At 38.7% G+C, this 26881-nt stretch overlaps 1 protein-coding gene across 1 annotated transcript; it reads left to right on the top strand.

Moving 5' to 3' along the window:
* The first annotated feature begins 330 nt into the window (after positions 1–330).
* rspo3 (R-spondin 3) lies at positions 331–25980 on the top strand. Its single transcript, XM_048153939.1, has 6 exons — positions 331–1063; positions 11192–11386; positions 11545–11688; positions 14051–14194; positions 14284–14463; positions 25105–25980. Exons 1-6 carry the CDS (start codon positions 970–972, stop codon positions 25299–25301), a joined length of 954 nt encoding a protein of 317 aa, XP_048009896.1. The 5' UTR covers positions 331–969; the 3' UTR covers positions 25302–25980.
* The last annotated feature ends 901 nt before the right edge of the window (positions 25981–26881 follow it).

Here is a 26881-nt window from a genome sequence, read left to right on the forward strand (position 1 = left end):
ACCTGAGAAAATTATATAGTGTAATGTATTCCAAATACAAGTAAAAAAGCCTTAACTAACCTAATAAATACAAAGGTTACAGAAATGAATTTGTAATTGATTAATTTCTATCTATCTATCTATCTATCTATCTATCTATCTATCTATCTATCTATCTATCTATCTGTCTGTCTGTCTGTCTGTCTGTCTGTCTGTCTGCTTTTTCCATTCAAGTTCTCGAGTTTTGGAAAACGTGATATAATGAAAAAAGCGAGTGTTGGTAGCCCGTGGGGTGTCTGACGTGGGGGGCTCGCCCTCTAAATAAACTTTGGAGTTCAGAGGGGGGAAAGAGACGGCAGAGAGCTGAAGTCATCAGTTACCAGACGAGCATACGAGCTGGGAGCAGGCGAGAGAAAGGGAGAGATAGTGAATTGCTCAACCGTGAAACTGTGAGCTATAGAGATTGAACAGAGAAAAGCGAAGTTTCGGCGACTATTTACAAATCAAGCGCCAAAGTTTCACTGAAAGTTCCTCGAGATGATGAGGATGACGCGAGGACCTCCTACATGCCAGGCTCAATAAATAAAGTAACCTTCACACCTGGACGTGTCGTGCTGGATCACAGAGGGGAATACATACAGTCATTAAGGAAGACAATCCAAATTTATCACCATGTCAATCTAATTTGATTCCCTTCTCCCCGTTTTGCTTACAGTGCGCTGGATGGAGAACTAACACTTTCATTGTTTCCATGGAATGAGTGGCTCTCTCTTTGGATATCTCACAGTGGCACATATGTGGATTGCCTCCAATATGTTACTGCCGAATCGGCCCAGGTGCATTTGGGCCATTGAAAATTCTGTTCCTCTTGCGCGTGAGCAGAGCTGGGGCTTCTGCCCAATTTAGGAATAACATATTGAGTTTTGCACAGATCAAAGTGCGAAAAGGGACATTGAAATTGACAAGACAAGCATCATTCCCCTGATTACTATGCAATTACAACTGATCTCCATTGTTTTGATCTTGCATTGTATGGAATACACAAACTGTCAGCATCACGGCTCCAGGCACCGGCAACACAAACGTAAGTTCTGCGCGCGGCTGATCTGATGCTTTGCGCACACCTGCACCGTGACTTGTACTGGCTGTTTGTGTCAATCGCTTTTTTTGTGGTCATCATGTTTTAAAACATATGTCATACTTTTTCTCATTTTAAAAGACTTTAAAAAGTCAAATTATTGTTTAGCTGTAAGTTCGCTTATGGGAGAATATTGATATGGCAAAATGATCAGGTGATAGGAAACTGATTAGAGTAAAGGTTTACTACGAGAAAGAAACATTTTTTTTTATTTATTTTTTTATTTCTTGTCAATGAAGACGCGCCATTGCAAAAAATAAATAAATGAAAAATAATAATCTAAAACTCAAAAGCTAAAAGGAAAACCAGCGGAATCTCTTTTGTGGTTCGGCATATAGGCAGCTGATAACTAAAGCAGTTAAATATTTCCAGCCAGCTGGACGGACTGTGTTTGAGTTATTGTTATCGAAATAGATATGCTATTTTTGTTCTTATGACAACAGGAGTATATCGCTGTTTTCTCCGTTTGTATTTTGTGACAAACTGCCTGGGTTGCCAAATGCGCTGTTTCCCGCAGAAATACTTCACATTTGTGGTAGTGGGTTGATTTTATTGAATTTTTTTTTTTTTTTTTTTTTTTTTTTGTGGTGTGAGGGTTAAATGGAAAGAGTGTTTTGTTCAACCAGCCAACAACAAGTTAAATTAATTATATTTTATGTAGATATAGGCAGACCATCTGTGATTAAGAAATAATTACAGTGAATGTAGTGAAACAGTAAGTAGGCTATACCTTACTCAGGGTAGATGCCGTATGTTATTTTATGCTATTCACTAGTAGTCTTATAGGTCATGTATTGTCTAATTTTATTTTCTTCTTCCTTTGGCGGGGAAATGTATTTTTCTCAATGTTGCACCACTGAACAGTCTGTATACGTCTATCTCCCACAGCCTCGTTTTCATTCGGGAAAAATTCAATATGGTCTCTACTCTGAATGAGGTCCATATGAAGTAATAGCAGCACTGTGTACATTATCCAAGCAACCCTATGCCCGGTTACATTTTTATTGCAAACTTCGAAAATAGTCAAATAAACTTAATGTTTTAATATGTTGTTTCAATGTTTCAATACTGCGTATAATACTGTAGTTTGCTATCGGTTTGTTTTTAAGGGGTTTGGTCTTATAATTAGGATGGTTTTAGAATAGTTTGTTACAAAGACCTGGCAACCCTGCCAACTGTTGCTTGAGATGAGCCCGTCTCTCAGTGAAACTGCGCCTGTCACTAAAGAGTGTCTGTGTTCCTCGTGGTTTCGTTTTGATGGCTTCATTAAGTGCTATTTCACATTTGTGTCACTACAGTCCGTTTTGGAAGGGAGAAAACAGCTAGGCTACTTAGACGTCCTAGATAAACCTCTGATGGGAAATGTTGCGCTGAGGTAAAAGTCGAGTTAGAAGATAACAGCGCAAGTCACGACAGATGTTTTCTAGTAGACGCTTGTCTGGTTTGATTTGGACACATAGCTTAGCCTACATCGGCGAGGAACAGACCGCTGGTTTTACAATGTGATTTAAATCATGTATTTGGCTATGATGCAAATGTTCTTAAGTTAGCCTAACTTCCGTTGACAAATAACGTTTTGCTTTACAGTCTCGTGCTGTTATTTTAGTTAGCACAGCGAACATGAAAGCATGAATTTGTTCACTATTATTATTATACTTTCGTTGTGAACTGTTAGTCTAGTATCTGGCCAGTCCAATTTCTTGTTTGGATCGCTCTCTAGCGGCCACTGCATTACGCTGAAAACCCTTTGTAGCGCGCTTGGTCCGTTTTACGCATTTGTTGACTGTTCCTGCTCGCGGAGACGCGACATGTAGGCCTATCACTAAGTTCAGTATTGATAAAAAAAAAACTGCGCTTCCAGATTCTTCCAGTTTGTCACAATGTTGAATAGCCTTCACAAATTTTTAAATTTAGTTACACATTTTCTGTCCCGAACCTCTCTCACGCCTTCACATGGCCATTGGGGCATCTTTGTAGTTGAGGACATAAAAGACCTGCTTCTGGTACATGTTTTATCATTTATAGCACAAAGTTTAATAGTTTTAGTTGAAGGCAACATAAGAAATTCTTTCAAAAGGCCATTTTAATCAGAAGCATTAAGTCAAGGTTGTAACCAAACACTCAGGATTGTGGCAGACTAAGTGTAATTTGGAGGTCATGGCCCCCCTCACTGTCTATGGTGGTTATGACCCTGGATGAAGTGTTTATATTAACATTTTTGGTTTATATGGGAGAAAAAAACGTAATTTTGGGAAAACTCGGCTTTGAAATAAGCAATGCATGCATGACAGGCTTCAGGACTGTGGAACTGAGTATGATTTTTATTTTAATAAGAAAAAGTAATTTGCAAATATGGCTTTAAATGCTAGATTATAGAATGATTGTATAAACATGTGGTCCAAATTAGCAGTGACAAAGCCAGTTAGAGCAAGAGAATAACTTTTGGTATCAGGGAGCCACAAAAATGCCATCATGGCTATGTGGTGTTCACTGGGTTATTTCAAGTCTGATAGAAGAAAATAATATTATGGAATTCAAAATACAAAACCCTTAGGCATATTTTCTGTTTAAAACTGAGATGATGCCAGAATTGTGGGCTGTGGTCAGGACATTGTATTTGGCATACTAAGTATGTGCTCTTATGTGGCATATAAGAAAAATATGTGTCTAATCTGACTTTGACAGCTATTTAGTTAAGCACACAACTGTCATTTTGAATTTAAAGAGGAAACAATTTTGGGTTATCCTTAAAGAGCAGAATCTTTTTTCATAATTTTGGCAATATTTGAACTGTTAAATGAGTGATCTTGAGATGAGTCCCTTTAGTCATCCAATTTGACTCTCATATGCTGATGTAATATATATTATAAACTTGACGTGATTTTTCTAAAATGTAGTTTCATCACCGTCTTCTCAGTTGTTTAAAAGATTAAGGCAGTTATCAAAGTTTAATAAAAAAAATATAGTTTAATTTTCCAATAAAATACATATTTACATGATTTATTACATTTAATTACCCCTAATTAGATTTTGACTAATATATCAAAATATTCCAAAGTGATGTTATTAATAGATACAGGTGTGCAGGGTGATGAATCTTTAAATGCAAGGTCAAATCTTTGCTGTATAACACTTTGACAGTGAAGTGTGACAAACATGATGACCGCTGTCCTCTTGTATGCACCAGCCATCATCAGGGCTGCTAATTAAGAGACTTTGAAATGTCTGTGATGGACAGAAACCTGGGTGAATGACCAAGACTAATTTATCAGTTTACAGCGAGTGACCAAACGGTCATCTGACCTCAAACACTTCCTGTGTTCTGCGTGTGCATTTCTGTGTCTCTGCAAGTAGAAGCCACAAGGCTTTGATTTTCATGTAAAATAGACACCTTTTAATGCCAAAGTATTTGTAACATCTGATACTTATAATGTCAGAATGTCTTCTATGCATATGACTGCTTTGCAAGAGTATTTATTTTTAATGTGAGTGTATTTGTGGTACAGGAATACACTTTTTTCTAGGTCACAGATGATATGAAAGGTGAGGTCACCATTTAAGTTTAAAAAGAAGCCTTACAAATAACGTCCCACACAGCTTTGTCAATGACAGTATGTGGTAATTAATTTCCTTGTGAATCAAAGCATGGCTGTGTTTTTTAGTAAATTATCTCTGCTTGTGTGTGGCCTCCCCATGTTGTAAATATCCCAGGAAATTAATTGTGTCGGCTTGCCTCACCAACTCAGACCACAAGTCTTTGGGCAATAAGCAAATGCTTTTGTTTAATGTTGATGTCTGACATTTTGTTATTTAATTAGGTTTTAACTCTGCCGCTTTACCATTAGATTCTGGGAATGCTTGCTTTTGTGGTCGTCGAGTTTGAACCGTGGCAAAGCGATTTCGAACGTTCGGATTTCAGGAGTGCTCGTGTGGTTGTTATGCAAGATGACCCAGGGGCTGTGGCAGTGCAAGGGCAGGCAGAATTCCTCTGTGTAAAGGGTTCTGTGAATTAGAGAGCTTTGGCAGGAACACATGTGGGCAAATGGACAGCAGTTGTAAAGATTGCTTAGATATGTCAAACAGAATATCCTTGATCTATGGCAATCTGGCAGCCAAGACCGAACTCTGAAAAATCAGGGGAGGGAGACAGGAAAAAAAACAACAATGATGCCCAAGTTCAGTAGTATGGAATGTAAGAGCAGGTTGAAAACAGCTCTATCTATCTATCTATCTATCTATCTATCTATCTATCTATCTATCTATCTATCTGTCTGTCAGCATCGACATATGGAATTGATCAAACTTGACAGTAAAGACATTTTAATGTTAAAAAATGTATATTTCAAATGTTATTTTGAATTTTCGATTCATCAAAGGCCCTGTTTTCACCTGTTATTAAAGGATTAGTCCACTTTTAAATACACTTTTCCTGATAAATTTACTCACCCCCATGTCATCCAAGATGTTTATGTCTTTCTTTCATCAGTCGAAAAGAAATGAAGGTTTTTGAGGAAAACATTCCAGGATTATTACTACTTACGGAACGAACGTGGTGCCAGTTTCGTTTTTTTCCGTAAGTTGAATAGGGAAGGCGTAGGACATTCAACGTAAGCGTTATGAAGAATGCGGAAGCGGAGAGTACGTTCAAGGCGATATATTGTTTATAAAGCATAAATGGTTGTATTTTTTTCGAAAATGACCGATCGATTCGCTAGAAAAGACCCTTATTACTCATTTGGTATCGTTTAAAGCCCTTGAAGCTGCACTGAAACTGTGATTTTGACCTTCAACCTGTTGGTAGCCATTGAAATCCACTGTAAGGACAATAATCCTGGAATGTTTTCCTCAAAAACCTTCATTTCTTTTCGACTGAAGAGAGAAAGACATGAACATCTTGGATGACATGGGGGTGAGTAAATTTATCAGGAAAAGTGTATTTAAAAGTGGACTAATCCTTTAAGGTGCATTTTGGTCAATCGGATCACAAGTGGACAACGCTAAATACAGGTGTAAATGGGGTGTAAAACATTTTGAGCTTGTCCACTTTCGACCACTTCCAGAGGTAGTTGAATACGCATTCGACCGGATTGCCTTCGTAGTGTAGACGCTCATGTGGTTGAATGTGTTCAAACTACAGCCACTAAATACCGCCTACTCTCTGCCTAATGACCTAACATGTAAACATTATGAGAAGCGCACAATCCAGATGAGATTTAAATTTTACCGGCTGGAGACCCAAGTTTGGTTTGAAGACGAAAAATGTACCAAGCACAATGTTCTCTAACCATAACGTTTGGCGTGGCTATCAGAGCAGAAATGAAAGTTGGTGCTCTCTGTATGTTTTTTCGTCATCTCTGGGCGCGTTCATATGTAAATTGCGTGAGCTTATTTTGTCCATTAGGTTGAAACATTTAAAAAAAAAAACATACATTTACCCGCCCATAGACCATCCCCTCAAAATATCAGGACAGAAGTGGTTGAAAGTAGACAAAAGTGATGGATTACAGTTTTTCTCCATTGGTTTGGCTCATTTCTTGAAACAGAAATTACATTCTCAAAACTCTAAGATCATTTGGCAAAACAGTCTTACAGTTCAGCACAACACTATAGCTCACTTGCAAAAGCTCATATCTCTCCCAAAACTGTTCACTCATGTGTCAAAACTAAATTTCCTTCTCATTTAAACAGTCAGTGCCCCCAAAATGCTTTGTCCCTTTGGCATTGTGTAAGCACTGCAAGTCAAAATGTTTAGATGTTTTATCACTATGGCAGAGGACCATTAAAATATCCCTCACGTCTTAGCCCAGTCCTTCATTGACAATGGTTACTACTGTTTTTTTGTCTAGCTAACAGAATACAATTGTGTATAAAACTAAAAAAAGAAATAGGATTTTAGGGTAAGAGTAGCCTCCAAGGTTTGACATCACACATTGCACTCATACTGCCAAGGAAATTGTAACCATTATCATTCACACACATAAAGTAACTTCCATACATCGGAGTAAAAAGAAAATGTATACAGCATAATATACTGTAATATAAACACACAAACAAAAACAATGAAAATTATATACAGCCTACAGTGCAGTAAATAAAGCTCCTTCGTTAGTCAACTTCTAGTTTCACCTGACTGTTAATTGCTGTAATAAATTTATCAAATGTTCCAAGGATTCATATATGGTATTCATGGTATTATGTTCTTGACTAATTTTGACAATTGAACAGACTATTGTGCATGTGATGACTTATACAATGAAATGACGCTGACATGTTTTGGAGCGAACAACCATTAGACTGAGAATCAACAATCAGTTTAAATCAACAAGATCTATTCTCTTGGAAATTGTGATAAATGTAGGCTACCTGTACTTAATCATTTGCAAAGATGTACTGAGACATTGAGACATGTACTTAGACATTTGCAATCTGATGAAATTAATGAGAAAATCAATTCTGTTGTGAACAATTGCCAAGTGGTTTGGAGGTTTGTCCATGTTGTTTTGAGAATGTAATTTCTGTTTCAAGAAATGAGCCAAACTAATGGAGAAAAACTGTAAAATACCAGGTGGAAACGGTATGTGTCTCCCTCGTCTACTTGTGATCCGATTGACCAAAACGCATCTTAATACCAAGTGGAAACGGCCTCAGTTTCCACAAAAAAACACTGCAACTGTTTTCATCATTGATAATATAAAATGTTACTTGAGCACTAAATCAGAATATTAGAATGATTTCTGAAGGATCACTGAAGACTGTTGAGAATTTTGCTTTTTATTTTTATTGTATTTTTGATCAAATAAATGCGGCCTTGATGAACTAAAATACTTTAAATCATTTGAACAGTAGTATGTGTATGTATAAATATACTGCCTACAGTTATAATTAGCTTTTACTTGGTGAAATAAGTGTTTATTCAGATTTTTAATTCTAAATGTCACAATTTGTTGAACATGTCTTTTATCATATTGTATATTGAATTTTTTACAAGCAAAAAGACTCTTTGTGAGCCTGTGTGTTACAGTGATGTTGGGGAGCATAATTTCCTGCTGCCTTATTGTTTAGATTTACTGATGGTTGTAGAAATCCTCACTATGTAACATCCTTTCAAGCCATATCATTTCAAATTACATAAGTGAAAGTAGAAGCAGAAGCTATTTTTTGCCTCTCTTAAGTTGAGCTAGACCAATCTATGTTTTGCCCCTACCTCACCCTCATCCAGATGCTGAGACCGGGTCAGTCCCTTCTAAAATGCAGAGCCTTTAACCATCTGAGACTGACCTTTCAGGGACACCTGGAACCGATTGACTTTAATCAGAGATGCTCCCTGAAGCACCTTCCTTTTTTTTACCTTGCCGAATTCAGTGAGGTACTGCACTGTACTTTACAGTATGATGCGATTAGTTCAGTGAACGTCTGTTCTTCTCACAGTAACTGTGAACTCGATCACTTTTACTTCTTCAGTTCCCGAGCCAAAACAATGAGGCCATAGTGCATGGACATTATTCACAATCCCTGGAGGAAAAAGCTGAAGAAAACGTTCTCTTAATCCCCTTGAACACAGTCAAGACTATTTCTCAGAAATATCATCTCTCTTTCTTTCAGATCCGTTCTGTCCAGAAGGTTGTCAGGTCGTATAACAGGTCAGCGATCGACTCTATAATTTAAGGGTAGATCTTAAGGGATTTGTGAGTGAGAGTGTTTTCTAAATATGTCACTAGGACATTGAGAAAGCTCTTCGTCATGCTTTTGTGGTGGGCTGCTTCAGCACGAATTCGCAGCTGTAGGTCTCCAGTGGAGACGAGTTGATTCTGTCTGGGGTTTTGTCACAGTGAGGCCGCTCTGTTTGTGCGCTTATGAACACAAAGGCTACTGTGCTGCCATTTGCGTGCAAACCCCGGTATGCAACGTGTCTCTGTTGATTAGTTTCTCTGCTGGGAGAATCCACAGATGACTGTGCTTCCTGTCGTGTTTATTATTACACTACATTATGGTCACTGTTGTAGCCTTAATTGATGGCTCTGTTCTTTCCTCGGAGAACCTGGAACCATTTAGTTGTACCCACCATTCCTGTTTGCTCTTATAAATGTTGAGAATGTCCAAGTAAATGCCAAGTATGTTTTGTTATAACTAGGTGCTGGCAGGAGAAACAAGGTTTTCTGTTCGGTTTTCTAGACTCCCAAAAAAATTTGATTCCTACACATTATATCTTGAAATGTGAAACTGTTTACTAAAGTGTCGTTTTATTGCAAATATATTTCTAACATTTTTTAGAGGAAGTGGACAGAGGACAGGAAATTATGAGAAGGGGGTGGGGTTGCATTGTAATTGTCTTTGCTGTCACTTTTGATCAATTGACCGTTCGCAAAGACCCGCCCTCTTTAGTTACTGTTGCTACATCCGACAAGCTGTGCCGCTCTCAAGCCACACACCATGTTCTCACGCAGTGGCAAATACATCGGAAAGCAAAGAGGACACTGACAACTCGTCGACAGACAAGACAGAGCAGGTTACTTTTGATATTAAACAAAGTCTTGAATTTCAAATTTTGTAATTTTTTTGAAAGAAATTTAAACAAAAAATACCGTTTTGTGCCTCTTTAGTGTTTCGTGACAGATCGCTGTAGCGTAGGCTCGTGAACCGATCATCTCTTCCTACTAGTTAATTTATAGCATCAAATAAACATGAATGAACATCAGAAGGAATGTTGTTTCAACCGCGGAAAGACGTCAGTACACACCATTTTTCAAGTTCAAGTCCACCGACGTTAATCTACTTACTCATGAATCTACCCCGAGTGCTTTGTCGGACAAAATGGCGGATTCGGCGTTATGATTGGTTAGATCCCCTGTCAATCAAACTCCCGGCGAATGGTGAATTTATCGCATTATTTTCTTTTTAAAAATCGTATTGACCCCAAACTTTTAATTGATAAGCCATGGCATTAAATGTGAATTGATATAACACGCTATACACATTCAAACAAAACTTTAAATAGCTTTCAAATATCTGATGCCACTAGTCAAACTTTAGCAGTAATACAGTGATTATGTAGTCCTCAAAAGCATCTTGAATCAGTGACATTATTTACAGGCAGTTGGATAAAAAATAAAAAAAAATCCCTTGTGCCATTTACTCTTGGAAAGTTGCGTAAAAGCAGCCAATCAGGTTAGAAGTAGCCAGAATGAGAAAACAGGCTAGTGAGACTATTAACACTAACATGAAAACTTTTTGTGCAACTATTGGTGGTGCAACAAAGTTAAGTAAAGTTGAACTTTAAAGGTTCTCTAAGCGATCCTGAGCGGAGTAACTTCCTGTTGACGTTCGAAGTGTTGTCAGACAAAACAGAGGCTAGCTAGACCCTCCCTCCGCCTCCTCCTCCCCTCCCATCCGTGCTTCCTGAAACAGTCATGAACGCGCATTTAAAATCATTCTTGTCGGTTATTGGCTGGAGCATGTTTATTATGTTTCGTGGTCCAGGCTGCACCAGTTTGTTTTTGTTGCCGTATTTGGAGCTTGTGGCGACTATAGAGACCGTTTTTTTACAGTGTGTTCAGGGGACAGGCAGCTAGCGGATAGTGAGGAGATGTTTGCTGTATGTGACAAAAAATGTTTTGGCCTAAAAACGCGTGACATCGCTTAGAGGACCTTTAAAAGAAATAAGCTGTGATGATGCAGCAACTACTGCTTGATAAGAGAAAACTTTAAAATAGACAAACATATAATATACATTACACACAGTAACAGAATAAACATGCTAGATTTACTAACATCTAAATATGCTAGATTTTAAAATAATATTGTTTGTCTTTTTTTGCATCTGTCCACATCCAGATTTTTGCTTTAATTTGCAATGATGACAAGCTGACTGCACATTTTCTCTTACATAATATATAACTAAGTAATATAGCTGTGCAAAAGTATGTTTTCCAAAACTTTAAAATAAAAGAAAAGGCCTAGACTGACACCAGTGACTCCATAAAATACATATATTATGTGTATCCATTACACATCTCAGATCTTTACATTTTCAATTTTGAGCACACCTGTTATTTGATCCTAATGTTTCTACCACAGAGGGTTCAGGCGTGAGCACCCAGGGATGCCAGGGAGGCTGTCAGACCTGCTCCGTTTACAATGGCTGTCTGACGTGCAAACCCAAGCTTTTTATTCACCTGGAGAGGGACGGGATGAGGCAGATCGGAGTGTGTCTGGCCTCCTGCCCCAATGGTTTCTACGGCACCCGTTCCCCCGACAGGAACGACTGCATAAGTAAGACACGTTTCACCTCAGCTTCTCCTTGAAATATTTACACTACAGACGACTTTGTCTTAGTTACGGTAATGAAGCTGTGGGCATTGACATTCATGCTACAGCATTCTCTTCTCAGTTCAGGCAATGTGGTAATGAGTGCATAACCTGTCTTTCAGAGTGTGGGTCAGAGTGCGACTCATGCTTTAACAGGAACTTCTGCCTGCGCTGCAGAGCGGGATCCTACTTGCACAAGGGCAAGTGCATGGAGAGCTGTCCAGATGGGCTGGTGCCCAGCGATACCAAGAAAGAGTGTGTCCCTGGTGAGTTCTCAGTTGATAACCACAGATGTGATAGATCGTTTTTAGCTTCCTTTTTGTGTGGTCATCAGTATTGTGGAAGCTACTTTGAAACTGTAGCTTTCCAAGCTACAAATCTAATCATGATTTGAAGCAGTAAAACTACAGTCAAGCTACTGTTTTGCTACACAACAAGCTATAAACAAAAAGTAGCTATATACATTGATGTTACTTGTTGTAAGGGTAAATCTGGTCTGTCCAATGTTATAATTGATCATTTAATTAGAGCTGTAGCTGGCACAAAAACAATTAGGTGTTTCGCATAAGTGAAATGAAATTATAATGAAATTTAATAAAACCCTCATTTACACAACTGAGGTGAAAATATACTATATAGTGTATGGATATTCATTGGTGAATAATTTTGATTTCTTCAACCTTCGATTTATTTTCGTGGATAATCCAAATGAACTTATCCACTAGAATAAATAAAATGATTAAACACTACATATTAGAGAAAGAACCTTCTGAATGAACGGATTCACTAAAATGAATCAGATTTTCAAAAGGTACATATTAGAGAGAGGACTATCCGAATGAACTGATTCACAAGAATGAATCTGACATGGAAAACTACATATGAAATAGAGGACAGTCTGAATAAACTATTTGTTAATCTCTTTATTTACATGGACAACCATTACATGGAGTTTCAAAATCTACATATTAGAGAGAGAACCATCTGAATGAACGGACTCACTAGAATTAATCTGACATTGAAAACTACATATGAGAGAGAGGGCCATCCAAGTTAACCGCTTTACTAGAATGAATGCAATTATTAAAAGCTACAAAACATCGCTGTCGGGTGGAAACCTTGCATGTATCTCCAAAAATGCTACTTTTCAGAAATGTTGTATTTTTTAAATAATTAAATACCACGTTGTCAAAGTTGATATTGTGGTTTATATATGGTCAGACATCTGCATTTATCATTATTATATTATTAACATTTTACCAAAATCAAGCTCAAATGGAGTTACAACGTTTTTGACCACCAAATTTCTGAGAATTTCAGAAGTGTTTTGTCCATCATTAGAATGGCCGCATTGGCCTCATTTCTGCCCGACAGCAATGATATTAAAGAGAGGATCATCTGAATGAACCGATTCACTAGAATGAATGAGACTTTCCACTGCTACATATAAGACAGAGGACCGTATAAAAACAGCCATGTGCACTGTAAAACCGAACAGTGAAATTAATTAAATTAAATGAGTTTGTTTCACTCAAATAATAATGAAAGTTCATTGTACCAAATAGAAAAAAGTTGCATGAACTCAAAATTTCATTGTAGTAAGCTGAACTTAATATGATTGAGTTGAGCTGCAGCAGATTTCTAATTAGCATGCTTTGCGTCAGACCATATAAATAACTGTTGAAATTAAGTGTTATTTTGTGCGTTTTTGCACAAGATTAACATATGGAGATATAAGTTAATGTTTAATGTTGTGTTATGTTGGGATTCAGGGGGTTCTGTTATGTTAGTTTTGTAGGGTTACCACTGTGGTGAAGAGTAGAGCCTGTGGTTAGGTTGAGGATGAGCTGCAAAACATTTAAGACCACATATGTTGTTTGATTACATATATGCAAGTATGTAATGATAGTTATAATAGCATGTGTTATTTGCTATGTAACATTTAACCAAGATCTGAATGTGATGTTTATGTAAATTAACTGTATGTAATTAACATTATGATGAGTTGGGAAAGGGATGCTGGTGACGGGATTGTTAGTGAGAGACACCTGTGCACCACACTGGCCTTGATCCGCTTCCATGGCTCTCAGCCCCGCCCCACTTGTCACAAAAATTTTAAGTTCTACCAACTTTAAAAAAATGAGTTAGTTTACTTAAATGTTTTGAGGTAATAAGTTTCCTCAAATGTTTTGAGTATTCTGAACTTATTGGGTTTTACAGTGTGGAGTTTAGATGTGCAACACCATTACTTGTTGGAAAAAGTAGTTTAAAGTACTAAAACTACATGTCATGAAAATAGCTTAACTATTTAATAGCTTTTTTGAAAAAAAAAATTGTGTAGAATCATTTTCGCACAGGCATTTCTAGCAAATTTTACAAATAATTACAAAGAAACTTCAAGTAACACATAGTATTAAATGTGAAATTTTGAAGTAGTAAGACTGAAATAGTTTATTTCTTGTAAAATATGCTCCATTAATCTGTTTTATAAGTTCGAAAATTCATTTTTTACAGTGTACTGAAAAATGTTGTCCATTTAGTAGTACCACTACATTTAGTTAGTTACTCCCCAATAATTCTAGTGAATTTAATTGTGTGTGTGTGTGTGTGTATGTGATGGTTTCACAGCATGTCCTGTGGACTGCGACTCCTGTCAGAACAGTGACACGTGTACGAGGTGTGTGCCGGGACACTTCCTCCTGCATGGGCAATGTTATCATGTCTGCCCGGATGAGTTTGAGCCCAACAACTCAATGGAGTGCATCCCAAAAGGTCAGTCTTTGACATACTGTACACCTGCTGTAAGACCCAGTGCTGTGTGTGTGTTATGTGGCTTCACTGACTTGTTAACTGTGTTTTAGCGCACTGTGAAGTGGGCGAATGGGGCGAGTGGAGCCCCTGCTCACGCTTAGGGAAAACCTGCGGCTTCAAATGGGGTGAAGAAACAAGGACCAGGAAAGTCCTACAGAATCCCTCTCCAATGGGGAGCCAGTGCCCGCAGACTTCTGAAAAGAGGGATTGCTATGTCAAAAGAAGAAGATGTAAGTGGCCAGTGTAATTATTTACAAATAGACCCAATTGTTCCCTGAAAAGTCTGATCACTTAGAAAAGTAAAAAGAAGCATCCTTTGATGTATCATTCATGTTTGTAGAACTAACAGAATGGCATGAGGTTTACACCAAAATGTAATACTAAGAACAAACCCTTAACTCTATGCATAAGAAATAATAATAGTGATGCCTGACTTAAATTGACTTTGGAATTACTAGTAGGCTGTTATCCAATTTCCACATCTTTAGTACAAAAAACATTGACTCTGCTCATTTTATTATCATATAAAAGCTTGTTTTGTGTCGTCTGGATTATAATTCTAAATGAAAGAGACAGAAATATTTCCCAACCGATGAAAAACAAATACATGAAGCAGATTCAAGGATCTGTGCAGTTGTAAGCTTAACCATATTTGGCCAGTTATGTTTTGAATGTTTATTTGTGTTGTGGTATTTGTGGGACATTGCTGCTTTATGACAGACAGCAGGCCAACTCGACGCGCCATCGCTCTCCACCTCATAAACGCTCAGGGCCTCAGCACAGAGAGAGGGAAGAGAGGAAAAAATAAAGGAGGTGGAGATTTACATGTGAACTTCTCTGACTCCAAAGAACAATGAAAAACACGAAAAAACACGTCACACTTAAAGGGTTAGTTCACTTCAGAATTCAAATTTCCTGATAATTTACTCACCCCCATGTCATACGAGATGTTCATGTCTTTCCTTCTGCAGTTGAAAAGAAATGATGCTTTTTGAGGAAAACATTCCAGGATTTTTCTACATATAGTGAACTTCAACAGCTACCAATGGATTGAAGGTCCAAAGTTTCAATGCCATTTCACTTGACTTAGTCTTTGCATGTTTGCTTTGTAGACACTGGATTGGTACTTTTGCCTACATCACTCTTGACCTTTCCAACGTGATTACGTAATGTGTGGCGCATCGCAGAGCAGTGCAAGATGAGCATTTCTGGTTGAAAAGTATATCATTTTTTAATTTTTTTTAGAAAATGACTGATCGTTTCGCTAGATAAGACCCTTATTCATCGGCTGGCGTCATGTAGAGCTCGATGAAGCTGCATTTAAACTGCAATTTGTATCTTCAACCCATTTTACCAGTGAAGTCCACTATTTGGAGAAAAATCCTGGAATGTTTTCCTCAAAAACCTTAATTTCTTTTCGAATGAAGAAAGAAACACATAAACATCTTGGATGACATGGGAGTGAGTAAATCATCAGGACATTTTAATTCTGAAGTGAACTAATCCTTTAAAGGCCTGTTCACACCAAGGATGATAGCTATAACTATAACAATAAAGATCAATTCCAAAAATCATTTTAAATGTAAAAGAATACCAGAGTCCACACCACAACTATAACAGCAATGGCACAGAGAAACGGTATTGTTGGAATTAACCCTTGCATTTAAAGCGCTAGATGACATAGCGCACACTTAGAATAAAAAGAATGATATCATCTGCTGGTGTGGACACTAATATGGTTATCTCATATATATATACAGTGGGTACGGAAAGTATTCAGACCCCCTTAAATTTTTCACTCTTTTTTATATTGCAGCCATTTGCTAAAATCATTTAAGTTCATTTTTTTCCTCATTAATGTACACACAGCACCCCATATTGACAGAAAAACACAGACTTGTTGACATTTTTGCAGATTTATTAAAAAAGAAAAACTGAAATATCACATGGTCCTAAGTATTCAGGCCCCTGGGAAAGATGCAACAAGTTTTTCACACCTGGATTTGGGGATCCTCTGCCATTCCTCCTTGCAGATCCTCTCCAGTTCTGTCAGGTTGGATGGTAAACGTTGGTGGACAGCCATTTTTAGGTCTCTCCAGAGATGCTCAATTGGGTTTAAGTCAGGGCTCTGGCTGGGCCATTCAAGAACAGTCACAGAGTTGTTGTGAAGCCACTCCTTCATTATTTTAGCTGTGTGCTTAGGGTCATTGTCTTGTTGGAAGGTAAACCTTCGGCCCAGTCTGAGGTCCTGAGCACTCTGGAGAAGGTTTTCGTCCAGGATATCCCTGCACTTGGCCGCATTCATCTTTCCCTCAATTGCAACCAGTCGTCCTGTCCCTGCAGCTGAAAAGCACCCCCACAGCATGATGCTGCCACCACCATGCTTCACTGTTGGGACTGTATTGGACAGGTGATGAGCAGTGCCTGGTTTTCTCCACACATACGGCTTAGAATTAAGGCCAAAAAGTTCTATCTTGGTCTCATCAGACCAGAGAATCTTATTTCTCACCATCTTGGAGTCCTTCAGGTGTTTTTTAGCAAACTCCATGCAGGCTTTCATGTATCTTGCACTGAGGAGAGGCTTCTGTCGGGCCACTCTGCCATAAAGCCCCGACTGGTGGAGGGCTGCAGTGATGGTTGACTTTCTACAACATTCTCCCATCTCCCGACTGCATCTCTGGAGCTCAGCCACAGTGATCTTTGGGTTCTTCTTTACCTCTCTCACCAAGGCTCTTCTCCCCCGATAGCTCAGTTTGGCCGGACGGCCAGCTCTAGGAAGGGTTCTGGTCGTCCCAAACGTCTTCCATTTAAGGATTATGGAGGCCACTGTGCTCTTAGGAACCTTAAGTGCAGCAGAAATTTTTTTGTAACCTTGGCCAGATCTGTGCTTGCCACAATTCTGTCTCTGAGCTCTTCAGGCAGTTCCTTTGACCTCATGATTCTCATTTGCTCTGACATGCACTGTGAGCTGTAAGGTCTTATATAGACAGGTGTGTGGCTTTCCTAATGTCCAATCAGTATAATCAAACACAGCTGGACTCAAATGAAGGTGTAGAACCATCTCAAGGATGATCAGAAGAAATGGACAGCACCTGAGTTAAATATATGAGTGTCACAGCAAAGCGTCTGAATACTTAGGACCATGTGATATTTCAGTTTTTCTTTTTTAATAAATCTGCAAAAATGTCAACAATTCTGTGTTTTTCTGTCAATATGGGGTGCTGTGTGTACATTAATGAGGGGAAAACAAATGGCTGCAATATAACAAAGAGTGAAAAATTTAAGGGGGTCTGAATACTTTCCGTACCTGTACTGTACTATATATATATACATATATGATATAATGCAAAAAGAAGAAAGTCTTGATAAAGAAATCTGGTTGTTTTTAGTATAATAAATTCAGTATAATTAATAACCAACAGAACTGTTTTACCCAGAATATATTTATGCATATTAAATTGTCAAGTCACCTGTATGTTATTTTGTGAGTTCCAAATCAGTCACTTATGCATTTCCTTTCTATGTAGGAACAAAGCTTACATCTCATCTTAGACGGTTGTTCCCTCTTTCATCGCAACCTTTGCTTGTGCACAAAAAGGCTTTTTGTTCCATGTTAAATCAAAGTGAGGAGTCAGTGCAGTGTTGATCCGCCGGGGGCCACGGCTGAGGGGTGCGTTTTATACATTGCAGGCTCGGTTATCGACCTCGCCCCCGCTTGTGATTACCCAGCTGCCCCAACTCCTGGAACATCAACTGCACGCTAATTATCTGCCGGGGTTCTGTCCTGTCCGTGTTTATGTTCCACATACACCAGCAGGGTCAGTGGTCCGACCCCCGCCAGCTCAAAGTAATCCCAAGCCGCCCTCTGACACTGATACATCCTCCTTGTCCGCCCCCCACTCCCGATACACACACACACATGCAACTGCTTTACTTGTTGTTGCCCCAGCCAAATCCATTCTTCTCCCGTTACTTGTCATTTGTTTTTCTTTCGTGTTCTCCCCCTGACTAATCCTGACCTTTTTCTTACACAGCTTGTCCAAACGCAACCCTGCGTCTGGCCCCTGTCCTTTCCCTTTCAGGCTTTACGACTCTAGACTCAATTCCTAGTGTCAACATGTGCTCATTGAGATTTTTAATATCGAGATACAGACAGACAGACAGGCAGATAGATAGATAGATAGATAGATAGATAGATAGATAGATAGATAGATAGATAGATAATTGAAATCCACCATTGTTGTTTTGTGTGTGTGTGTGTGTGTGTATGTGTGTGTATCTCAATCGTCCACTGAACTCTTAGCCTCTGTATGAAGCCATGCGCGCCTCTGCCCTGCACACTAGCATCAACCTCCCTAAGAGAGAGCAGCTATACTGGGCCTTCAAAGCCCGGGCATTCCTCCTGTGGGACAAGCCAGAGCCCTTAATCCCCGCCTGGCTCCTGCCAAAAGCCCCCGGACGACAACACGCCTTCCTCCACCCTACCCCTCCCCATCCCTAGGGTTCATTAATGAAAATGTGCCCCACTGCACCCGACATCATATCCTATTTCAACCACCTCTACCTCTGTGTCCTTAACAGCAGCAGACTGGATGAATTGGGTTGTCAGGGTTGATTTTAGAACATTTCACGTTTTACTGACTGTGCAACAGTTACACCCCCACTCTTCCATCTGTCCTGACACACTTTTCACCCTCTCATCTTCCTCCTCCTTTCAGATCTCCTCCTTTTCTCCCCTCTCAATCACTCTTTCAAGAATATTGTATAATCAGAGCCAGATGACTCCTCGTTTCACCTATGTTGAAACATCTAGATAGACACAACTATGATAGACACAAAAAACTTGTTCCAAACCATTCTTGCAACATCATATCTTAGAGGAGGATGGAACTGCAATCCATTGATTCATCCAGAAATGATGAATAGACACATTATCATATGGCTATTTTCAGCTGTAGATATAGCACCTGTAAACTTATACTCAGAAACAACTTTATGGAACTTAATGGAAGCTCTTTGCTGTCACAAAGTAAAACAAACATTTTTTTTTTAAAGAAATTAATATTTTTTTAATTCAGCAAGGATGCATTAAATTGATCAAAAGTGACAATAAAGACATTTATAATGGCGCAAAAGATATATCAAATAAATTCTGTTTTGTCTAACTTTCTATTCATCAAAAAATCCTGAAAAATATGTCTAACACAGTTCGTATGTAAGGGAAGAAGGAGGAGGGAACCGGCGAACATTCAACAAAACTTTAATTCAAAATAAACGAATACAAAACGAAAGTAATGCCGGCAGACCCTCGTGGACGTCTGCCGGCCACACAAACATAATAAAACATAAAATAATATCCAGGCCTGGTCCTCTCTCATCCTTCACTGTTGTCGCTCCTCCTTTTATGCTTCCGGAGCTCCTCCGTGAGAGACTCGATCCGGTGCGCCTCACAGGTGAAGAACGTTAACACTCGCGTCACCGGCCTCGAGCCGTTCCCTCACGGCTCTCACCCGCCCTGCTCGTCACAATATGTATTCAAAAAAATATTAAGCAGCACAACTGTTTTTAACATTGATTAAAAAAAAGAAATGTTTCTTGAGAACTAGATCAGCATATTAGAATGATTACGGAAGGAAGGAAGGAAGGAAGGAAGAGCATATGACTTAAGACTGGAGTAAATCTCACTTTTAATTCTTATTTTGAACTTTATATTTTTTACATTTTAAATGTACTTGTTTTTACCCTAAGGCACAAACAGGCTTTCATAACTAAAGAAGTATCCCATAGGAAAGGAAATTCACAAAAGAATCTCTTTAATATCTCAATAGTTTCTCCAGATAACAATGAGATTAAATGGAGACTTTTCCAATGAGAACAACATCTCAAACTCTTCTCAATGTCCTCAAGATAAAGTCAAAACTTTCGATATATCATATATTTTTCATCAAATTTCTTCAAGAACAAATTAACTGAGCTAAGCTTCCCATTTAAATAGTATATGACACTGTATTTATACTGTATGACATAAATTGTTTAATTTGTGTCAAAATTGATACGTAAATGTAACCATGAACTAACTCAATTAGGTCTCTTGCATGAGCTTTGAAAGAGCAATCTCTGAACCATGACATTTTCCTCTGGGATTGCATCTGCTACTGCAGTGGTGACCAGATGCTCAAGAACATGGTCCATCCCTGAGGAAATCACTTGTATTCAGATCATCGCTTGACAGTTTATTGAAAAACTTAACAGCCTTCCAGATCTGAAAGGGTGGCAATAAACATCTCCATAAAAATATCGCCACAGCGCTCTGGTCATGTTACGCCTTGGTTTATGGGAAAGGCAGAGGATTACGCCTAATCCACTGATCTCCCAATCATTACGACAAAGACAACAGTGTGCGTGGAGGGAACTTCCTGTGTTTAAAGAGACGGCGAGAGGGGAGGTGACGACAGCGGGTGAAATGTGTGTGCGCACGTGAATGTTTTGATCGGTCAGACACCGTACATGAGTCAGCCCGTTGAGAATGCACAGTACAATCACAACATCCTCAAGCCCACGAGAGGTTGGGGGGGAATTTCACTTCATCCTCCTGAACTTGTTTCAGTAACAAAACAAGAGTCATCATCCTCATGGGTGAGTTTATTTCGACAGCCGGGGCTGCGGTGGCCCCCACTAGCCCTGGCTGGACCCCAGGAATGTGTGGGTTGCAGTGGGCAGGGAGTCCGGAGAGAGTCCGGCTGATTGATAGAGCCTGCTTTAGGGGGTGGGGGGAGCAGAACGGTGAGGCTGTCCACCTCAGCACTTTTCCAATCCTCATCTGTGCCCCACCGATAAGCCTCTGACAATTGGCTAGCCGTGAGTGTTGAGCAATGGCGAGATAAAGTAATATTAACAGAATTTGTATTTTAAGTCTTTCTATTTATGATGTGGTTATCGGTTGTTAGCTTATTCTGGTGTCAAACATTCAGCTGGGCGGCTTCATCTCAGTTGCTCATCTTGACAGGTTTATTCCAAAGAGACGTACTGTACGCTGATTGCAGGATTCGTGTTCCTGGAAGAAACCGGACTGGTTGCTCAAGAGCACAATGGTGATAAAATTCTCTGACTCTGCAATTGATGGGTCACCGCCTACCTTTTTGCATTTCCAGTGTCTAATTTTTCCAAGAAATGAAAATGCTGTCATCATTTATTTAACCTCAAACCTTCTGAAACAATATGCTGTTATTTTTTGTTAAAGGTAGGGTAAGTAATTTTGGAGAGGCTAGCAATAGCAAGCTAGCTTTGAAAGCATAAGATCCCACCCTCCCATCAGCCACGCCTCCTCCAAAACACATGGGGCCCTATAATACACCCGGCGCAATGCGACGCAAGGCGCAGCGCAAGTGTGTTTGCTAGTTTGCGTCCGGCGCCGTTCGCGTTTTCCCGTTCAGCGCCACGTCCTTAAATTAGTAAATGCATTTGCGCCAGTTAGTGCGCCCATGGGCGTGCTGGTCTAAAAAAGAGGTGTGTTCAGGCGCATTGCCGGCGCATTGCTATTTTAAGGAGCTGAAAATAGACTGCGCCATAGACCAACTCAAACCTGGTCTAAAGTCTAAAGTCAATAACGCAATATTTTTTTGTTAGAGCGCGTTGGTAGAAACTGCGCCTCTGGGCGCGTCCACAGTGCGCGTTGACTTTGCTTATTACACACAGGGATGCGCATCACACAAACATGCCAAATATTAAAAACAAAAGGATTACAGTGTAAAAGAATATTATTGTGTAGGCTACATAAATATAAAAATGTAATGATGAATAGTCATTGCGTGTATTAGAATTAGGCTACCTATTTTCAATTCAGCCTATTACTACTTATAATGATGGCTAATTAATTGAACAATCGTGCCAATACACACACATATATATTAACTGACATGTAAATAGCAATCCGCCATGGCGCGAGCGCATCTCGCTCTTAAAGGGAATGGGAGATGACACTCTGATTGGTTTATTGAATGTTACGCCCATTACTTATTAAGAGAATAGGGACAACCCATTTTAAAAATGCGCCCCGGCGCACGGACCGTTTTTCCGTCGTTAAAATAGCAAAAGTGGATATGGACACGCCCTGAGTGCACCTGCGCCGTGCGCTTTACACTTTGCGTTTAGATCGTTAAAATAGGGCCCATGAACGCGCACAGCCAGAGCAGAGTCTGCAAAACGTTACATTATATCATGTCTCAGAACACATAACATTACAATAATAATGAACATAACTTATGGTGCTTTTCCACTACAGGGTACGGCTCACTTTAGGGGGGGTTTACACTGTGTACAGTACCTAGTACCTGGTACTTTTTTTAGTACAACCTCGGTTGAGGTTCCAAGCAAGCCGTACCGATACTAAAATGTGATGTGTAAACACTGCAGATCACTGATTGGTCAGAGAATATCGTCACTATCAGCGTCATTGGATTTGCGACACAAGACACCAAACCCGCTAGATTTAAATAGTCAGCAACAGCCACCGCAATATCATTTGTTCGCATTACTTTTTAAAATGACTTTCCTTAAATGACTGTTGCACGCAATTTGAAAAAAAAAAAATGTCTGTATCGTGGTCAGTAGAGGAGGTGGCGACCCAACTGTAATGATCAATCTATAATCCCACCCACTTTGAAGCGGTACTAAACTGTAGTGGAAAAGCAAACCGAGCCATAGTCGTGTCGAGCAGCGTCGTACCATGCAGTGGAAAAGCAGCTTTAACGAGCGCTGTCTTGTATACTACCTGCCTACTGCAGTTTCATTTTGGAGTCTGAGGACTTGAACCACTATGAATAGAATGTCACGGGCTTCCATCTCGTAATTACAGTAGTTATGCAATGGACTCAGCATAAGTTTGTTGTTTTAGTTCAGGAGGAACTGTAAAAGGTGGCTGCTGTTTGTTTGAGGTGCTCGGTGACTGTCTGTCTACAACTCTGCATAGCCTCATGGAACGCGCTGATGACGTGATGTCTGCGCAGGTATGGAAATACATAGGTCGACAGGCAGGACATTCTATCATTGCATTCAGACTGAATGTAAACTGAATGTTTAGACCACTACTTCTATTATTGATTGCTATCAGGATGTGAAGAGAGTTTCAACCAGGATAACAAAAAGTGTTTCTGAAAAACATTGCCTACTTTACCTTAAAGAAGAATCTTTGAAGATCTTCACTTCTCTGTACAACAATGTTCATAGTGACCAGATTTAGTGACCAGATTGGTCCAAAAAGGGCCAAAAACACAAGAAGAATCGCCATAAACATAGAGCACACAACATTTGCACTATATTCTTTCTGAAGGAATAAGTAGCTGTGTGAGAAACTGAAATGTATGATTGTTCATATCCCCATAAACACTCGACACCAGGACTGATGTTGTTTTCATTTTTAGTATTATTCTTGTATTATATATATATATATATATATATATATATATATATATATATATATATATATATATATATATATATATATATATATACTTGCTTTCATTTATTTTTATTTCAGTTTTAGTTTTAAAGTAATGGTGAGAAAATAATAGCAGAATGTTCATTTTTCAGTAAACTATCCCTTCAAAACACTGATCAAGCATTCATTAACAGTGTTAAAGAAAGAAGAATTAAATGGAAAAGGATTTTGTACAAGACTGTCATCTTGTGGTAGACCGGACACAACCCACCAGATGGTTCTGCTGTTTCACAACTTTATAAATGGGTCTTCATCCTGGATTCACTCAAACTCTTAATAATCTATAAAAAATACTTTTAAATAGAAGTGATGATTGCTGAAGGGATGTCTCCCAACTAAAACAGCCTAAAATGAAGAACAATGGTCATCTTAGGTTGAATGAGTAATGCCATCTGGAGCCGGAGAGAAATGAGGGATGATGGGAAAATCACTAAAGCCTGATTAATAGAATGATAGAATGATTCAACATGCCTGAATGGGAAATAAATCAGCCCAGATGCCTGCCAAACTCTGACTCTTCATATTATGTGTGCACTTTTTCTGGTTACAATACTTTCTCGTATCCCAGATTAATGTGCAAAGACATTGTAAGTCATTTTCCTGTAAACTGTAAACACTGCGGTGCTTAAAAACATCGTGATTGTTACTTTTGAACACACTCCAAACCGTAAGTGGTAACGTGTAACTTGTTTGTGCTGCGGACATGAATGATACACTACCGTTCAAAAGTTCGGGATCGGTTAAGATTTTGTGATGTTTTTGAAAGTTTGTTATGCTCACCAAGACTGCATTTATTTGATACAGATAAAACGATAATATTGTGAAATATTATTACAACCTTAATAGAACTGTTTTCCATTTTAATATATTTTAAAATGTAATTTATTCCTTTGATGGCAAAGCTGAATTTTCAGCATCATTACTCCAGTCTTCAGTGTCACATGATCCTTCAGAAATCATTCTAATATGCTAATTTTGTGTTCAAGAAACATGTTAAAAACAGCTGTGGTGTTTAATATTTTTGTGGAAACCATAGTAATTTTCAGGATTCTTTGAACAGAATGATTAAAATAACAGCATTTATTAAATATATATCTTTTGTAATGTTATAAATGTCTTTACTGTCACTTTTGATTAATTTGATGCATCCTTGTTGAATAAAAGTGTTCATTTCTTTAAAAATAAATAAAATAAATTACTGTCCCCAAACTTTTGAACTGTAGTGTAGGCATCAGATCATGTAGTTTTTTTAGGAGAGGTGTACTATTACTTCTCTAAGTGATCAGATTTTTACCTGGCAGATGATAAAATACATAGAATTATATTTTATTTAAATGTTTAAAATGGCTCACACTGTCACCGATGGTTCTTGCAGGTAAGCCAGCGAAAGGCCAGCGGCGGGGAGAGAAGAAAAAACGCTTTAACCTGCAGGAGAAAGAGAACTCCGAGGCCCGCCGAGAAAGGAAGAGAGAACGAGAGAAGGAGACGATCAACCGAGAAGATTCGGAAAGCCGGAACAAAACTGAGCACCGTCGCCGGAGGGATCAGAGCAGGGACGCTGGAACAGTATAAAGAGATGCTGCTCCTCGCTGCTCCTCTGCCTTTCTTTCCCCTATCAGTCCGTGTCACCCCCTCACCCTCTTAACCCCTCGCCGAGGGGGTGTTGCTGCTACCTGTATAATTTAAACGTATACTGTATTATGCACATGAGAGAGGGGGCGCTCGTCATCCCACAAATGCAGACAGTCAGGACGCCCCTCGAACTTCTCCTTCAGAGGGCACCCTTCACCCCCCTTGGGCCCGGTCTGGTGCTGGATTGAGGCTGAACTGTGTAGCGTGGGGCTGGGCATGTCCGATGATCCGTGGAATGGTTTTTTAAAGGGGGTCCAGGTACAGCACTGTATCATGGTTTGAATGTAGGTTTTTGTGACATTAAAGTAGAGTTGTTGTATAAACTTCTGTATTTTTGGGGGGCTGAGTAAATTAAAAATGAGCATGCTTACTGCCACCGTGGACATTGCCTGCCGCCAGAGGCTGAGACTGCATGTTGATTGGTGTAAATGGCTAATGAACTGGCTTTCTTCATACTGGATGAGCAACAACACTCTCGCTGCAACGTTTTAACTTCAGTTTTCTCCGAACAAAGTGTTGATTTGCCTGTCTGTATAAACAGGATCTGAGCTTTCCATTGAAGCCATCTGACCAGAAATCAAAAGCACCTGTATGTCAAATAAACAATACTGAGTTTGTATTTGTTTGTAATTTATTTATTGTCTCAACAAGCATAAATATACATCACACACAACAGTAGCTTAGCCATAAATGTTTGGTGAAGCATAACACTTTTTAAAGATGCAAATATGTGATTTTTTTTTTACATCATTTATTATTTATCCACATTTAAATTTCTCTGTGAATATTAATACACAGATAGATAGATAGATAGATAGATAGATAGATAGATAGATAGATAGATAGATAGATAGATAGATAGATAGATAGATAGATAGATAGATAGATCTACATAGATCCACATCCTTTGTTCTAGGATGCCACAAAATTACTTTAACAATAACAATAGGCTATTAAGAATAATATTCAAGTTTGTAAGAGTTTCAACTGTATAAATACATAAATTAAAAATAAAACACACATACATGTAATTAGAGAAATTGATACTTTTAATGAAAAAGATTTTTTAACCATTTTTGTTATACATTTCTGCTCTAAAATAAAGTTTTCTAAACTATCCTCCATCGTTATAATAGCTGAAATCTGGCCGAACATATCACAGTAGTTAATACCAGTAAATACAGCGTTTTTATAATAGACCCTTTTCACATTTCCGGGTTTCTCAGAAGTGGAAGTCGCCATAGTTGGGTAAAATTCAATTGTGGTGAATTAGAGATTACATGAAATATATTTTTATGTTTCCATTTGCTCAAATAGCAAAAGAAAAACACCACAATGGTGTTTTCACAACTTTCAAAAAGAGGAAAAAATAGAGAGAGATTGATAACGGCAGTCAGAAGAGAGAAAGATGTCATTTTACTGTCACTCCCATAGCTGCTATATTAGAAACACCTTCACAGCAGCGTTAACTAGTTTTTTAATTTAGTTTAAGTTAATTTGATGCAAAGGTAATAATACTA

Source organism: Megalobrama amblycephala, linkage group LG13 (assembly GCF_018812025.1).
Source record: "Megalobrama amblycephala isolate DHTTF-2021 linkage group LG13, ASM1881202v1, whole genome shotgun sequence".
Lineage (NCBI taxonomy): Eukaryota > Metazoa > Chordata > Actinopteri > Cypriniformes > Xenocyprididae > Megalobrama > Megalobrama amblycephala.

What these genes read in the sequence shown, in the direction of transcription:
- rspo3 (XM_048153939.1), top strand. Translation starts at nt 970, where the DNA reads ATGCAATTACAACTGATCTCCATTGTTTTGATCTTGCATTGTATGGAA. An exon ending in CGACAGGAACGACTGCATAA is followed by an intron (nt 11,387 to 11,544) that starts GTAAGACACGTT and finishes CCTGTCTTTCAG; the next exon opens with AGTGTGGGTCAGAGTGCGAC. An exon ending in CTATGTCAAAAGAAGAAGAT is followed by an intron (nt 14,464 to 25,104) that starts GTAAGTGGCCAG and finishes TGGTTCTTGCAG; the next exon opens with GTAAGCCAGCGAAAGGCCAG.